The sequence below is a fragment of the Numenius arquata genome, chromosome 15 (assembly GCF_964106895.1).
Source record: "Numenius arquata chromosome 15, bNumArq3.hap1.1, whole genome shotgun sequence".
Lineage (NCBI taxonomy): Eukaryota > Metazoa > Chordata > Aves > Charadriiformes > Scolopacidae > Numenius > Numenius arquata.
In genome coordinates, this window is record NC_133590.1 from 11617954 (window position 1) to 11635991 (window position 18038).

Genomic DNA, 18038 nt, shown 5'->3' on the forward strand with positions numbered 1-18038 from the left:
GAGGAAATTCCAAATACTTTGCCATTATTTTGGTAGGAGGAAGAGAAACTGATCTGTACAAATACTTACGCAGTGAGTCCTACAGCCTACAAGGGCCTGTAGGGAAAGGTACCGATTGATAGCTATAAACTCACTCCTATAATTAAAAAAACCCCATGACTTAGTCAACAGTCTGGGGCAGATCTTCCTGGAAACAGCTTCCTGATGGGCAGTACTGGTTCATTGCCTGGTGATCCAAACGTAGCGTGTCCCTCCAGCTTATGAATTGTCCAATACTCATGAAATATTGGAGTCTCAAATAATCCATAGCAATATCCATAAAACACTCTTACAAACCAGCTGTGCTTTCCAGCCAGCCTGCCTTTTGAAGGGAGACTTCATTTTCTTCTTATATTTGTTCAGTTGTTTAACTTCCCAGCAGTGTAGCACAACTCAGATGAAACCACAAATATTGATTTTGATGCCCTTTGAAAGGGCATCAAACTTGGCTCAAGTTTAAGATATGCAAAAATTGTTTATCTTTCATAAATACTCAAATTATTTCTCGTGTGCAGAGACAAAAAGGACAGTTTCAGATTTGGCAAGAAACAATGTCGTGTTTAGAACAGGAAAAATGCAGCAAAAAAGGAGGGTCCCTGTTCCCACGGTCTCAAGCCTGAGAAAGCGCTAAGTAAAGGTGGTATCAGCTTCATGCAAAATTGGGAGAAGCCTTTTTTTTCTTGTTCAATAAAGCATCAATTGAAGCAAAATCTGAAACTGACTCCACCACTGACTCACAGGCTGGCTCCACGAGGACAGCCCTACTTCCCACCATCGAGTCCTTCTGGATTACCCTGACTCCGCATTGTTTCATGCTTCACTGCTTGAGCCACCCTCCTTGAATTAGTTCCGCGAGTCATTGAGGCAGCACGTCCTCTGAAAACCAGCTCAAACTGTCCAGCAGGAATAAGATGTGGAGACCATTCTTAATGCTTAATTGAGATTATTCAAACAACAAACACACTGTGCTACTGGTAATGATGTAGAAAGGAAGGTACGTTTTGCATGAGGACATCACTATCAGGAAGTCTCTAGTCAATGCTTTTTTTTTTTTTTTTTTTTAAAAAATAAAAACGTGCAAGAATAAAGCTAGTGAGAGATCTGAGAAGTCACTCGCGGCCTTTTCTACGTACAATAAAGATGTATTTTGTGGAACTGGAACTTTGTCGTGGATAAGATCAAATCACTTCTCATCACTGTGACACCGCTGCGATGAGCGCAACGTGCTCAGCTCCCGGGAACGGCTCCGCAGAGCTCCGGCTCCTGCAGTCACTGGTTCCTGCAGCCGCTGCCTCACTCAAAGCCCTGATCCTCCTCATTCAGCCCTTCGAGAACTACATGACAACCTTCTTCCAGAACGGAGCCTGCCGCTGCTGTGTGTGAAGGCCTCTAGGTTGAATTTGCTTGTTATTAAAGGAAATAATAAGTTTACACCACTTCAGTATTAAAGTTTAATATCAAACAATTTGCTCATTGTTACCAATTTTCAATTACAAAACAGGCTCCAAAAAAATTCCATAAAATATGTTTAACTGGCTGAACAGAGTTAAGTGTGTTCAGACTGCGAGGGTAAATATCCATAGCTTTTTGGTATAAATTATCTACAAAAACTGGTATAAACAATATTCCAATCTTAGTATGGGTTCCATCTAGGATTAGGGAAATTTTCATAGCGACATCCACACAATATTAGAGTTCGTTCCCATTAACGCATTTTTGCTGCTGAAGCCTGGCTTTACGCAACGCCTCCAGTTGCTTCGCTCTCAGCCACCGCTCCCGTGACAGCGTTGTCTGCCCCGCGCTGAGAGACAGGAACCTGGGGGAGCAGAAAGGGCAGTTAAAGAAGGGCTTCTTTGTGCGTCGGGTTTGATAAGTGATGGAGCACAAACCTGGTGTTCTGTCAGCATCCCGAGAACTGGAAAGCAGGGGGAGGGAGGGGGGAGGAAATACTTGGCCAAACCAAGATTCTGCGACAAGAGGAACAAAGGAAGAGGCGATTCCAGCTCTCCAGCCTCATCCAGTTAACGCTCAAACTCAGACCCTGAGCCCACCGAAGTCACCGGTTCTGGCAAGCAGTGGTACCTACCTGGCTACCAGCAGAGTTCGGTGCAGGTCATCAGCTGTGATGCTCTCGGGGTCATTCTTGCGCATTTCTACAAAGTCTTCTTCTACCGCCTGTAAACAACACAGCACATCATCAGGTGACAAAGAAGAATCTTCCCTACCAGATTAGCTTTTAAGGAGTTGAACACCATAATGACCCTGAAATTACAGGAGAAACTCATTTCAACTCATTATTGCCGGGAAGTGAACCCGAGTGAAAATAGTCTAATTCTCATCTTTGAAAAGAATCAGCTTTCAAAATGAGTTTTAGAAAGCAGGGTACGTGTAAGGTGTGTACTGAAATATCCAAGAGTACAAATCCTTGGAGGCACGGTCAGGACAAGAACATGCTTCTGTTTGGTTTTTAGAAAACCTCAAGGAGAATCACTGACAAGGAGAGCAATGGGAAAGTAATAACTTTCTATTACAGGTGTTTTTTATCTGAATATACAGTTGAAAACATATTAGTGAGGTCTTCCCTACCTTGGTCACTTCATCAGATATACTGTAGTCCAGCAGCCTCAATAAGCTTAGATAAATTCGGAATTTGTTCAGCACAGAAGGGAGCACTGCTGTTAGGAGGCTGTTCATGTACTCCTCCATGTTGGGTGGAATTATCTGTGGTTGTAAGTGGACTTGGCAATCTGACTGAAAAATAAAATTACATGGCATCTCTTTCCACATCCTATTTTTCTCTATTCCAAGACTAATTTCTCTAAAGCAACAGAAGTCACTATGTCCCAGAATTAAGGTAAGACACAATTCATGCTTTAAGTATGTAACGGTTCCCTTTTTGAAAACCAGCGTGAAGTCCTTATTCAGGCAGGAGCCAGTTTCACTGAGAGGCAAGAGAGCAAACACTCAGTTCATGGAGCTGGAAATCAAGAGAAGAGATATTTCTAAGCTTCGGCTTTTCTAGGGTGAGTGCCAGTCCTGCTGCCCGTTATCCCTGTGCCCATCCCTGCAGGGACTCTGTCCCAGACGAAGGCTGAGAGCCACGTGGCTTCAGGCTGTCCCCAGTGCCGGGATCTCCGTTAATCACTGGGGTCACTGCCGCGCCACCACTGGGCTGCTCGGCCAAGGAGGAGGGAAGGTCAGTCCCTCAGTTCTCCTTCAGACAGGTTCTTGGCCAGGCTGCAGCCACGAGCGAGAACTAATGCTCGTGTCACACCCAGCCCTGGTCACGAGGCAGTTTTCCCTTCTTCACTCGTCCCTGGAATGGCACGCTCTAAGAAGCTACCACCTGCAGTAATTCCCCAAATTCAGGAAGCCCTTGCCGTACCGGTAGGAGCGATCGGCCCTCCGAAGTGATAAGAACATTAATATTGCACGGGAATTCCATCTGGTGGTAATTGAAGTCATAATCCACCTTCTGCCAGGTTATCAGATTACCCAGTGCCGTCACATTGTGTACACCTAGAAAAGCAACAACAAGTTCTCTGACAACCGGACCTAAACAAATGTCAGACCTGACTGGGGGGAAACCCCCCCCCAATCTGTTTCTAACGAGCAGCTGGAATAAAAATTCTTGTAGGCATCCTGCTGCCTCTTGTGTCTGTGGTGTCCTCCAGATAGAGACAACCATTTCTTAAGTCCAAAATTAAGAATTCTTGAAAGATTTCAAGCCTGAATTTTACCTGGCATAGTATATGTGTTTCTAAATAGAATCAACCTGGAATCTGAACCTCACTGGTTCTGGCAGATGAAGTGCATGAATGTGACAGAGCACCGATACTCATTAGGGAGCCCAACAGGCTCCCAGCGTCAAACGGGTTTCTCAAGACAGCATTTTAATTCTAAAAAACAGTCACTTGCAGTGATTTTCTATTCCTCTTTCCTCGAAATCACCACAGATATCCGTACTATGCATTCTCCAGCTACTGAACTTTTAACAGGTACCGCAACTCACCTCTTTTATGTAGGTTAGAATTAAATTAATTGCCTAAAGCTCTGTAGAAAGAGTACTACACAGCACTACGTCAGCTCACAAGATAAAATCATCATTCTGTTCCACACAGTAATAGCTACTTTTTTAATCTCCGGTTTTCAGTTGGGTTTTCAGGTGTGGTTTCCATACACACAGTAAAAGTATAGAGCATAAGGCAGGAGCATATGCTTCCCTCACTTCTTCGTTCATGATCACAGGAAACTGAAAGGCCGTTCTAATGAATCAGAGGTATTTTGGTCTAAAGACTTAATCAAATCAGTGGCCTTTTCCACCCAGTGTCAAAGACGCAGTCCAGAGTTCCCTGCAATACAAAGCTATACTGAAAGGAAACATCTTGTCTCATGATTGGGCATTTGTGGCCTGGGATAGAGATTTTGACTCAATACAAGCATTTCTGAGCAAAATACCAGACACTTCCACAAAGTAAAATAGGGAAAAACCCCCAAGAGATGAAGCTGTAAGTTGCCTGCGAAGGCTGCAGAGGAGCAGGAAGCTTGCTCACGCAATCACCCAGCATATGGAAGCCACAAACAGTTTTGTAATAAAAAGTTATCATGGACACAATTAGCATCACTGTCTTAAAATATATCAACTTTTAACCTTCCACATGAGATTTTCTCGTTTGTTTGTTTGTTTTTTAAACAAAAAATGTCTACCTGTTGTATCAAGCTGTCCTTGCTGAAGCTCAGTCTCGTCCACTACGAGGGAGGTGTTGCTGGCGAGCTGCAATACTCCACTGACCAAGCGATTGGCTGCGTAGTCTTTGTGTGGGATGAATCGCGAGTGGTTCATGTTTTCGATGGTCATTTGTAGGCGATAGGACTGCGACAAGAAAAGAAAATAATCAGGACATTTCCTCTCCTCCAGTTTCCCAAGTAAATACTGCTTCCCTTAGCAAGAGCTGTAACTGCGAACCTCCACAGTAAATAAAATAAAACTCGTTACCACAATATAGAATACACTTCATTTCAAATGTCCAAATGCTAAATACTTAAAAAAAAAATCCCAATGGAAAATAATGCTGTTAAGAACTCACATCACCTGCACTGCACATCTAGAATTAGCAAAAAAACAACAAAGGATTTAGTGCAGCAATACAATTATTACAAACCTGAACGGAATTACTATGAATTTTCTGCAGAACAGTATCCACAAACTTGGGGATAAAAAGTGAGGACGTGATAATTAAATGACCAAAATGTCTAAACATCTCAATCCAGAAAGACAAAGTATGCAGCACCTGTCTGTCAGTTTAATACCTATGGGGATACGATTTTATTCCATACTCATCCTAAATGACTAAGTAAATAGAGACTTCAACTGACAGCAAAGCCTTATCCCCATTTTTATCTGCTCCCCACATGGATAGTAGGAGCCTTTGTTTAAGAAGCCTGCCTTTAACTCAAATGTTGTTTTTTTGGTTGGAACAATTAGTCCACCATCTACCATCAGCAATATTAAAGCACTGTAACGCCATCATGCTTACTGCTGGAACGAGCTGCTGGATGATGCGGTATATGTGCTCGGTGAAGACACTATTTCTTGGACATCCGCTCAAGTTGACTGTGAATTTTCCCAGAGGAAGCACATCTCGTCTTGCGTAACTGAACCAAAAATAACAGAAATTAGGCAAGCATCTGACTGACATGGTGAGTGTAGGTATCAATCCTTTTTGAGTGTTGTGCAGCCTCTCTGATAGCTGCAGGACTTCAATACTAATACATACATAAATAGCAGCCACATTTTCTTCCTCCTCCAGTGTCCCAGGAGCTAAGTTAGGCTGCAGGCTGCCGTGGAAGGCTTTGCAGCCTCGCACCAAAGCAGCACATTTATACAGTGCTTCAGGTCCTGCATTGTGCCTTCCGGACGTTCTGTTCTCCTCGTGCTCTATTGTTACTCAGTAAATACACTCCTTCATCCTTTTCCTTTCTCGTTGCTCAGTCTCAGTTTCCCTGCTTATCGTGCTTGTTCATTTCTTTTACCTGCCCTCAGCTTTCCACTCCCTCTTCTTACTCTTTATCTTCTCCCCATTCTTGACAAATTGCAACTTTTTTGTCATATCAGCTAAGAGAGAAAACACATTCTAGTCTAAGTGTTAGAGCATTCACAGTCCAACTAGAAAGAATGAAGTGTGCACAGAATAAAAAACCAACCCCTCATACTGATACTGAAGTACTTATATTTACACGGGGACAAGGGTTCAGGGCAGACTGTAAACACAAACCCACCATAAATCTTGTTGGCTGGTAAATTGGCAGCCAATTATTAATTACAGTTGGATCTATCTTGATACCAGCTGCCTCACTGAGGCTGAGCAACATCTTACGGCTTTTTACACATCAGTCGCAGGTATGAGACAGGTAAGATGCTGAGTCCAGTTACAGCTCTGCAAACACTTCTGTTAAACAAATATGTGCTGGACTAGTCACTTTGTAGCACAACGGGATTTTTGAAAACCATAAAATAAGTGGTTTATTTATTCAGAAATTACTTTTTCTTTAAATTAAAAAAAAAAAAATGGAATCCCTTTTCATTTTGAGAAGACTAAAATTAAATTTGAGCCTGGCAACTATATTTAATCTAATCAACACATATTGTCTGAGGTTTCACACCTGAAATTTTAACGAGTCAAAGGATGCTGCTGTTCCCTCCAATGACAGTTTAAACCAACATAAGAGAATGTTACACAAATCCACTTTAATCAGCCACGAAGAAGCTGAATGTGCACGTTATCTACAGCATCAGCTCAGGCAGTACATTTCTATTCCATGCTAAATGGGGGTCACTTGAACTTACCATTAAACATATGTCTACATATGGGCATTTGTGGCCTGGGATAGAGATTTTGACTCAATACAAGCATTTCTGAGCAAAATACCAGACACTTCCACAAAGTAAAATAGGGAAAAACCCCCAAGAGATGAAGCTGTAAGTTGCCTGCGAAGGCTGCAGAGGAGCAGGAAGCTTGCTCACGCAATCACCCAGGGTATGGAAACCACAAACAGTTTTGTAATAAAAAGTTATCACAGACACAATTAGCATCACTGTCTTAAAATATAAAAGTGTATCTTGGAATTTTTGTCCAATTCTCAAATGAACACTGCAAGGATACACTGCCAAAAAACTGGTCATTTAACAAAACTTACTCTTATTTCAGCTAATGAAATCTATTTACTCTGTCTATTACGACAGGACAACTCTAGCTGGACAAAGTACTACTGGAGTAAGTACTCTTTAAGCTATTTCTGTCATTTATTTGCAGAGTGGTGAAGAGCCCCATAAAAGGAGATTTCTTTTAAAAGATGAATATATAAATTCTCAGCAAACATCTAAATACTTACACTGTAGAGATGAGATGCAATATAAGGTATTCAGCAGCCAAACTGTCTCCCAAGAGGGCATGGGTGAGGAACCCAAGCAACTCTGCTCTCACTGGCGACAGCTCCGACATGAAATTAGAAACAACTGATAAAAGAGCAGAAGAAAACAAATGTCAGAAAATGTGCTGCTCCTCACTGTCTTCCCTCTATATAAACCTTACTTTCCATTACAGTTGGATGAAACTAAAACGTTTACTCCAAAGCAGTCTAGGAAAAATAAACAAACATTAATTGGTTTCCCCACTGGGTAATTACTAGCTTTAGATAACCTAAGTCACTCAACATTTCCTTGGAAATGCTTTCCTTTCTTTAATTAGGTATTGTGCAATGCATTTGCAGAAGGCTGTAAAGTCTGGAACCAAATTTCTGAAATCAATAGCTTATCCATACTATATTAAAGGCAGAAAAAAACCCTGTTACATGTAGCACAGCTCAGAACACCCAATACAAGGCATGAGAGGAAGAACATGATAAATATCAATTAAGAGATTTGCATGCAATGATTCAATGACAAAAAAATAACAGTCAAACAGGCCACAAGGAATAGCAAAGTTGCTTAGAAGCATAATTGCCTTATATTCTTCACAGTACTATAATGAAAGAATGACTTCTTGTCACTGTTGCACTAAATTGGAAATCTAATTTTCCAGCAATTCACTACTCCATTTGAAAGCAAATAAAATCTCATGGCTGAACAACTTGGTAAAGTCCTTGGGCATGCAGAATGCAAAACCAAGTTTCATACAAATCACACTCATTTTAGAAAAATAAAGACATAAGCATCGCAGACACTTGCACCTTGTCCAGTTCTGTAGTACTGAATGGTTCCTCCATTTAACAAGATTTAAATTCAAACCCTGGCATTGATACATCTGTCTCTGAGCACAGAAGTATTTGTTCAGATGAAGTAGGAAACTGCAGATTTACACGTACACAGAGAGAGGTCAAGTTCAGGTACTCACAGGTTTTACTCTCCTCTTCATTAAGGCAGGCAGGCAGTAATGGGTTAATGTGCTGTAATTTCTGTGCCAAAATCACGTGGATCCTGGGGACTAACGAGGCTGGAGGACTGTGCACTCGCTGCTCTTCTGCCGTGTCCATACACTCCATAGGATCGAGGGCCGAGCTGTCCGTAGGAAAGGGCACAGCACAACTGGACTCAGAACCGTCCCACACCAATTTCTCACCCTCTGACTAAGGGCAGCTGGAGCCAGGCCAAGGACAGAGCCCAGTGGAACAAACAACATCTGCTCCCAGCTCCGGGCAACTCCTCCCAGACTCAAACTACCCTCCTTCGTGATTTTTATAAACACCATAAATACTGAATCACAATTATATAACGATATAGAAATACCATACATGCTTGACCAAAAAAAAATTTGGATTCTATTATTTTCAACAAATAATTAAATCTTACCTTTCTGAAAAAAAACCCCACCCAAACACCAAAAAACCCAAACCCAAACAAACCCACATTTATTATTTGCTGTACCATTTAACGAGATGTAGCATCAAACAAATCGTTACACTGTTCTGCCCAGCATGTACTGAATGAAGTCTAAACAGTAACTTTTAAGAAAATAAGGTAATGATTTATTACATTTGTCTGTGTATGCACATTTTGGATTTTCATATTCCACCAGCTTCTGGAGCCTGACAACAAGATCTTCCAGAAAGTCACATAGAAGCTGTATCACTGGCTGAGTTAAAAAAAAAGTGAGTAAATAAATCCTAAGCTCAAACTTGAAGGTATTACCTCTTAAATTAAGAGTTCAGATACACAAGCTTTGCTCTCCCCGATGATGCCTTACAAAATTCCTTCCGGGTGGTTTTCATTTTTTAAATAGAAACTAAAATCTCTGATATGACTATATCAGATGATAGTAAAGTTTTGTACAAATTTAATGAACTTGTACCGGTTTTAAAAGCTGAAAGACTTTATAACTTCAAAGCCTCTTCAGCAGTCCACTAACAGACCGTCTGCTCTTTCTGTTAAAAGAACATCCTTTATTTGCATTCAAAACATTGTTAAATGCCACCATTTTGTCTATTTGTGATAGAATGACATGCAGGGAAAATAAAACACCCAACCTATGACCGAGCAACTGGGCTGTCAGGCTGGGATTAGCTGTCAGACAGATGATAACCAAACGCAGCTGACCCGGCTGAGGGAACTTTTCAGAGGTTGACACTGTGAAGGATTCACACTGCACTCTCCATCTTGGACTTATTAGAAAGATAAACAAAATCGCCCACAGAAATAATTTAAAGCGCAATGGTTCAAGACATCAATCGTACGGATGTTAGACTGGGCAACAGTTTTATTTTAAAAATCAACTTCTGGCATCTTTCTCGATTAGTTTGTATTTTGTCAAGCAAGTAATTGCAGAACAGCAGGTGAAATGGGAAGTTTCTACCAGCGGTGTAATGTGATGATATACCTTACTTAAGGAAAAATATCAACCCAATTTTTACTCATTTTGGTCACTTTCACTCTCTATGCAGATATGCAACCTTTTTTTCTTTTTGTACTCTCCAGAACTGTTTACGGTAACAACTTTCATGGACTTCGAAATTAATTCAAAAGGATACTTTATAATTTTAAAGCTTCTTAGAAAGCTTTACCATTCACTCTTTCATTGACAGTTTAATAGGCATGAAAGAGTACCAAACATTGAGCTATAGAAGCACTTTCTGCTTTACAGACTATGCAACAACCTAAAAAAAGACCCATGATGTATCCAAGGGTATGGATGTACGAGAGCACAACGGACTCCAGGTTACAGGATGGTGGATCTAACACTTTCTGCATCAAGCTTTTTTTAAGCAACAAAATTCACCTCTTAAGCATAATTTTTATGTATTTATTAATTTCCCTGCCCATATCAAGGGGACAGCCAGAATGTTTTGCTTATTGAAACAAATATTTCCTTCATTTCAGGATCAGGAGGGGAGTCTTACCTCTCTTCATTGTTCACTATGCTCAGCACCGGATCCACAGACAATATACCGTAGACCTCCAGAACATCATTGACTTTGAAGCTATCCCAGCTCTCATAGACCTGCCACAAAAGAGAAAATAATAAAATACAGAGGCAGACGGGCCAGATGCAGGACTGAACACAAACACAGACAAAAGGAAAAATCTCAGGAGACTCAGCTGCAGACCGAGAACAGTCTGTGTGAAGAGGTCTCTCCTAGTCCTCAACGTCAGTGAGCTGAGGTTGGAAAACGAGTTTCTGTGATTGCATGCTTTCTCCTACTGGCATTCTTTTGCTACACAAATGTAAAAAACTGTATTCTAATCTGATTTATCAAGATTTGCTGAATAAGAGAGCATTCAACATGGTAACAGCATAGAAATTTTGCATTGCAAGTTTCATAGTCAATATAGCGTGTTAGTGAATCAAAGACTCAAACACAATACAAAAATGTGTAGTGTAGCGTTTTGCTTCTTCCATCACAATTTTTTTTCCTTAAGAGGACAAATCCCAGAAGCAAAATACCAGGAGTCAGTATCAGCTAAACCCTTGCGCATCTAGTAATGGATTTTCTCATTTTGCTAAGTGTAGTGAGAATATGCAAGCTCTAATAAATACTGTCGAAGGAGTTCAGCAATTCCCCTACAGGAGTAGGGAAGAAAAAAACATGTAATAATGAAAAAAACAATGTAATTATCCATAGAAACAAAACCCTGGACTTGGAAGTCAATTTCTGTGCCCCTAAACTAATGCAAGACATACTATTTAGCACTAACTTCAGATTCCGCCTGCCTCCCTGAGGCCACAGCAATGCTCATCATCCCTCCACTGCTGTTACCTTGACAAGACACGCTGGTCCCTTCTCTCCTGGCAGCGGAAAATTTAAGTCAAGTGGAGGGGAGCAGTTGGGAGAAATGAGATGATGACCCACAGAAGCCTCCGTTTCTAACCTCTTTGGCTCCACACATCCATGGATATCACCTCCACTGCCTGAGAAATAAAGGATTCATGGACTCTTTAAGCAGAAATGCAAGAGTGAAAACTTTCTTCAGTGAGCAACACAGAATTAAACTAATTTAACAAGACAGCCGAGACAAAAAAATTTAATAAAGAAGTAAATTTGACATAAGATACTCTTACTCGAATAGAGAAGTCTCACAAACGCGTATTTTGTATCATTAAGATAAGCGTAAATGTGAGTACTGGTAAGGACCTATGTGTCTCAGAAACCCAAACATGCTCAACAATCTGATTTTCAAAATGTAATGCTTAAACTGTGTGAATCAATTTTTTCTAAATTCAGTAGGACTGCAAAGGTAATGTTTTTCTACACCTCATGGTCAAAAAAACTACGTAACTTTTAAGGTAAGAGTATGCATCATCATAACAATTTACATCAAAAATCTATGTAGATTTTCAGCAGTAATAAAGCTTAAAATATCTATTCTACAATTGATCAGTCTGAGTACGAAGACAAAACAGTGTAAACTATCTAATAAAACATTTGCAAACTGGTAAGAATACAAACAGAAAAACCTGAATTCAGCTAATGAACCTGACAGATACCTACCACTGAACAAAAGAAAGCAATAGCTTCTACAAGTTCTTTTTTTTTTTTCCTTAACAGGACTGACAATTTTAAACTAACCACCTTCTCTTGTTCAAAAGCAAACATGCCAAAATCTCTGAAAAAAAACCCCATGCCAGTCTAAGCAGCATCTCCACAGAACAAACAGTTCACAAACTACAACATAAAGTAAGAATTGCACACTCTCTGAACACTGCTACTGTTTGAAATACCATCCTCTTAAAAGATTTAATAGCTTTCTTCAGGATGCTTCAAGTGTCTGGTATTAATCTAGTTCCTTCATGAAGTTGGGTTAATAAATCTGATGTGAGAAAAAAAGGTAAGGCTGGAAGATATTTTTTAGATATAAATAACTGTTCGTAACAAAGCAGCACCGAACTGAGATGTAGTTTGGCTTCAATTTACACAATAACATCCACACAGGGAGTGTGAGAGAGAGATGATTTTCCCAGACTACCATGACATCTGCAATGGAGTGGGAAATTAAACTCCTACATTTCAGCCTGCTGCTATAGATTGTGTGTGTGCTGTTACACACTAAAGGCAATATGCAGGCGTTGCTGTACAAAATCTGAATTTTAGGAGTAGTACCAACAATTCATACAATAGACATACAACTTGCAACACCGTAGGCTCTCCCACACTGATGACTTCAACAAAGATATCAAATTAGTTATGAAGGCCGCATTAACACGACTGAGTCAAACAATTGCACATATTTCAATCTTTGAGAATGAAATTTCTGCAAAATCTGGGAAGACATCAGAAAAATTATTCATTAATAATGACTATTACCTATATGTTGCTCTTTCTGTTTAGACGGATGTAGATCCATGTCCTCATCTTCCTCATAGCTCCTCTTGTGGCGACTTGGTGTGTAGGATGTTGAAGGACTAACTCGAGCTTGGCTTGCACTAATATATGCGTAAAATTGCAGATTAAGGACAACCACAGACTCAGCTGAGAAAATTCAAGGAAAGTTGTGGGTTTTTTTGTAAAACAAAGTTCTATCATCCTGTTTTGAGCAAGACATTAAAATAATGATTTAAATTGTTATCTAGCCATCACCTCTTTTGATAGGTAAACAACCTGCTTAAGACGTGTACAACAGTCATTGGCTTTGTTGAAAATAGAAACTAAAAATCACTGAGTGCTGTTCCACTAAGAAATCTCTAAAAAAAGGGTTTTTGTGTGTTTTGGTTTTTTTTTTTTTTTAAATGCCCAGAGAACATGCCTGTGGTCAGGTACAACTCCAAATCCCAAGAATTTTTTCTCTCCCACACTTCAACCCTAAAGAACAGTCATTATAATAATATTTAAAGACTTGCTACCTGATATAATTATTAGTATTACTTTAAAAAGAAACACAGAAAGTGTTTGCATACTTGTAAGATAGTAGCAATATTACACTTGTAAATGAACTTTAAAAAAGCTAATACAGTTTTCCTTTACTTAGCATGATGTGTAAACATTGAAATCATGTTCACTATTTTCATAATAGTCCATCTCACTTTAAATTTCCATTGCTGCAAGACTTCGCTGTAAGCTTCATTCAAAGACTAACTCTTATCAATCATTTTATTATAAAAATTGTGTTAGATTAATTTTAAAGTTGGACTGGCATCCTGTGCTAATGACAAGTAGTAGTTTTCTTAAATTCTGAACTCAAAATATGAACTATCAAATCATTATTGACTTACCATCAAATTCTTATCTTTTTACAAAATGCAACATATCTTAAGTTTTCTAAACCTCTCCCCAACTCCCTTGGAGAAGAGAATATAAAATTCCTAAAAGATGTTAAAATAAGCATCCTGTAACCATGTCACTCAGAAAATTCAACTTCCATTTAATAGGAGAAACTAAAGATGATTTGCTTCTCCCCAAAACGTTTTCAGTACTCACTGAGAAAAGTATATACTGTGGTCAATTTTCCAGGAATTATTGTCTCAACATGCTCAGCTACCAGGCGTTTGCTCTTGTTAGGAGGCTCTCACTATGTAACAGTGTCCTAATTTAATCAGAAAATGCCAATGGAATGCCCTTGGCTCAACTGAAGTTTCTCTTTTTCTAAGCATTTGCAATTAGAAATTAACAGAAATTTTCAAGATCCTCCCAAGAAAACAAGAAAATCTAGTCTAAATCCCTACTAAATTAAAAAGCAATATTCCAAAACTCATTTGCATCCTCTTTTTTTTTGATTTTTCTCCACCTACCACCTCTCCCGATTCACCCAAAATAAAAGAAACTTTAAATAAACTTCTCTCCTTAAACCTAATGAATTAGTTGGTGATCACAGTTTGTATAACAGCCCAAACCCAGTCAAAAAAGATATTTCTTTCACCCATGCTGATTCGCCAGGCACTGGAACGCAGTAGAAAGTTTGTCTCTCCGAGGTGACTGTCTGTGAGGAGTTCAAATCAATTTCCTGCTGGGGCTGGAATACCAATAGAAATTTTGTTTAAAATCTGATTAGAGTTTGTTTTCTTTTTAAAAACTAATCCCATAGTCATTTACTCAGCCAGAAGTTACAGCAAACATGAACCAGTGAGTCCAGTCAGTATCTATAATGTTTTGGTTCTAATTGCACTGTGCCACGAAAAATAAATTGTTTTCATTGCAGAAAGTTTCAAGAGCAAGAGCACTCACCCTACCAAGCAAAACAAATTTTAAATACAACAGAAACTCCTTGAAGCCTGCTGAACTTAGAATGCCCACAAGCAGTTGAGAATACTCTGCCTTCCAAACCTGAGATTAATTTCCCATTTTAAGAGCAGTATCTCCATGAATCCACTGGCAAGTACTAAACAAGTGACACTGCACTGACAAACTGCGTCTTTCTGTCTAATATGTTGTTTCAAAATTCGTATAACTTGTATAACTTACCCCACATTCTGCCACATCTCTGTATTTACCAAAATGCAAGACCTGTCAAGAAGGAAAAGGCAATGTAATCATTATGTTTCTGACCGCACCCTGAATGAGAATTACTTATACCAAAATCATTGCCGTCTAAAGTCCTTCAAAGACATATTTTCATTATTTTAGTAACTTTTATTCCTCAACAGAACAAGTGATGTATTACAATGTCATTTGAGCCATATAAACAAGAGTTCTATTAGACAGTGCCCAGACTCCATAGGTTTAATTCAGAAACTAGAGGAAATACGAAAACTAGAATGGAGAAAACGCTAAACGTTTACTAAAGTAATAGAACAGTATTTCACTTACACGTGCATTTGTGTTTGGGTCAACTGTTTCATATACTCCCATGTAAAACTCAGGATCAAACATATCTTGAACCATGCAGCGGAATTTCACTAAACTGTTGGGCTTTAGGTAATGTACGGGAACATCATTCAGTGATGGCACCTACAAAAAAGAGCTTATTCTAAACAACTGGTATATAAATATTTAAGAATTGCCCTGAAGTAAGCCAAAATCAGCACGAAATCTGTCACCAAGTTACTCTCTGATCATCTGGTATACCCTACTGCTACTTGCCTCAAACCCTGTGTTGTTGTTGTTGGTAAGATCAATTGCCTCTGACAACTCAGTGCCCCACCAGACAACATACTGAATATTTTCTGAGTACTACACTATAAAGAAATGCCACTGAAACTGTACGGAACCTCTACAACATTATTTAAAACTACCTCTTAGACTGGGAATTACTGCAGCTGCAGTATTAAATGGAATTTATTAATTATTTTATTCCCATTTAACAGCACTTACACCATGTATTATGTACCAGTGGTACCATAGCAATCGCATGTGCAATTTCTTGTAACAAAAGGCCGTGGAAAATCCATATGTTAATTTCCAACTCCACATTGGGGGAGTCTTTTTCCCATAAGTTTACATGACAATGGAAAAACAGAAGGGAAAAAAAAATAAAATCAATGCCTAGGCATATGGTATAACTTGAAATAATGAGAGTTGCAGTAAGAATAGAGTTTTCTGATTTTGAAGACAAACTCTTTGTTGAAAAAAACCTAAACCCACATACAACATTAAAATACAACAAAACCCAGAAGTGGCCCTATAGGAAATGTCATTTTAACTAACAAACATATATTCCCTCATGTTTCTCTCAATTAAGAAAATGCTCTTTCAGTTCCTTCTAATGTTGTAAATTTTACACAATTTTGCCATCTACACTTCTATTTAAACTGTCATTGAAATATTAATTACAGAATACTCTCACTGACAGGGGAAGAAAAAAACCAAATCACTTTCACTTGTTCTTCTAGCTGTAAGTAGAACAGATTTGATATAAAAGTTTCTAATCCACTTAGCAGTGCTCCACAATACCATTTTTGCCACAGTCTTTTAGAAAAATATCAGCTTTAGAACTCAAGTGTGCCTGCTTGATTTTTAAACCTAAAGCATAGCTTCCTTGCTAAACTGCAAAACCCAGCCCTGATAAGGCAGTTTTAGCAGAGAATATTTTTTCCTAAAACCCGAAAGCCCCCACAGCTATTTCTTCAACCCACACAAAGTCTGCAGCACCAAGACAAAAGATTGTGAGAGAAGGGGTTTACAAACAGCAGCTCAGAGACTCGCAGTGTACAAACGCTGCAGACTCACAGTAGAGAGGGCAGGCATTAACACTTTCAAAAATGACAGTATTTGTCAGCTCCTGCCATCTACTGGCTTGTACCACAAACAGGCACCATTCAGCAGTTATGGCCCAGGGCAAAACAGTGCACTGAAGTCAAGCAGATTGGCTTCTCCGGTTTCAATCGGGATCTTACATATTTGCTTTACATACAGATTAAAGGAACCGAGGCGTAAATAACGTATCACAAAGTCTAGGCCTAAAATTCGGAAGGAATCTGAATCACGAGAAGGACCTTCCTTCTCCATCAAGAGAAGGAAGAACTTCTCAGAAACATGCGAGAGATAAAAAGAATGAAACTTAAGAATACCATAACCCTAAAGGAATAAAACAACCTTACCCAGTTAGTAGCATTATTTTCTTTTAATTTCTCCTTGAAGTATTCGGTTACTTTCTTTTCCCAATCAGAGTTTGGAACATTTTGGGCTACAAATAAAACACATTTATGTGCGTATTAGCACCACATAACAGACTGCTACTCAGCATTATCCTAACATGGTAAACGATTTAAACATTTAGTTCTATTCTGGGCAAGTGACCGCATTTCAGACTACTTTATGCCTCTTATAATTGTACAGACTTCCCATCTCATACCCTTTCATGCAGACTAAGATGAACACAGCCTCTCTCAGGAGCAAGGAAAAGCTCCGAAACCCAGCTAGAGCTTGGAGGAGGTGCCGCCTTCTGCTTTATATTCACTACAGAAATCTTTATTCCAACATGCCTTTAGTTAAGACCAAACCTACCACCAAAGCCGCTTCAGCTCATGGCCCTAGTAATATCACCGCCGATCGGTAACCCCTGTGGCCAGCACATATTGCTCCCAAAACCCAAAATACGCTTTGGTGTCTTTCTTTCCCCCCCCCACCCTCCCTCACCGCCCTGCCAAGCCGAGGCAGACCTCGCTGCCCGGCCGTGAGGCGCCGGGACCGGACTCCCCGCCGCCGGCGATGGCCGCGCACCCCCTGTGAGGCCTCGGCAAGGCGGCGGCTCCCGGCGGGGAAGGAGGGGAGCGGCCACCCGCCCTCCGCGCTGATCCCGCTTCCCCCGGCCGTTCCTCCACCCCCGCTTCCCCCGGCCGGGCCCGCCGCTCCTCCGGCGTGAGGGAAAGCCCCCTCAGGGCGGCCGCTGAGAGGATCCCGGCCCCGCCCGGCCCGCGCTCACCGAAGATGCTCTGCACGATGCTGAAGGGGTTGTTGAGCCAGTCGGCCACGCACGGCATGGCGGGGAAGGAGGGCAGGCAGAGCGCTGCCGGCACCCTACAGCCGCCAACTCCCGCTCGCAAACCTCGCACGGGGGCTCCCCGCTTCCGCCCTCCTCCTCCTCCTCCTCTTCCTGCGGCAATGGCGGCGCCGCCAAGGCCGGGCCCGCCTTCTCC

At 40.4% G+C, this 18038-nt stretch overlaps 1 protein-coding gene across 4 annotated transcripts; it reads right to left on the reverse strand.

Annotated features, from left to right (window-relative positions):
• Nucleotides 1–1478: 1478 nt before the first annotated feature.
• MCMBP (minichromosome maintenance complex binding protein) lies at nt 1479–17996 on the reverse strand. Of its 4 annotated transcripts, XM_074159176.1 has the most exons (17): nt 17825–17991; nt 17001–17086; nt 15271–15411; nt 14926–14967; nt 14375–14476; nt 12829–12964; nt 11290–11441; nt 10432–10532; nt 8429–8596; nt 8341–8342; nt 7432–7555; nt 5577–5694; nt 4747–4912; nt 3425–3558; nt 2626–2790; nt 2126–2214; nt 1479–1855 (listed from the first exon to the last, which is right to left on the reverse strand). In XM_074159176.1, the coding sequence occupies exons 1-17, from the start codon at nt 17880–17882 to the stop codon at nt 1729–1731; spliced, it is 1911 nt and encodes a 636-aa protein (XP_074015277.1). In that variant the 5' UTR covers nt 17883–17991; the 3' UTR covers nt 1479–1728. The 4 variants fall into 4 exon arrangements, with proteins under 4 accessions (XP_074015277.1, XP_074015280.1, XP_074015281.1 ...); XM_074159179.1 differs by lacking the exon at nt 8341–8342 and having other exon boundaries at nt 8433–8596; nt 12835–12964; nt 17825–17996; XM_074159180.1 differs by lacking the exon at nt 8341–8342 and having other exon boundaries at nt 8433–8596; nt 11290–11437; nt 12861–12964.
• Between the last annotated feature and the right edge of the window lie 42 nt (nt 17997–18038).

Bases quoted from the DNA above. Each gene is read 5' to 3' on its own strand.
- MCMBP (XM_074159176.1), bottom strand. From the start codon at position 17,882: ATGCCGTGCGTGGCCGACTGGCTCAACAACCCCTTCAGCATCGTGCAG. The intron at 14,477-14,925 runs GTAAGTTATACA...TTGGTATTCCAG, and splicing joins GAGATGTGGCAGAATGTGGG to CCCCAGCAGGAAATTGATTT. The intron at 4,913-5,576 runs GTAAGCATGATG...TTCTTGTCGCAG, and splicing joins TCCAGCAGCTCGTTCCAGCA to TCCTATCGCCTACAAATGAC.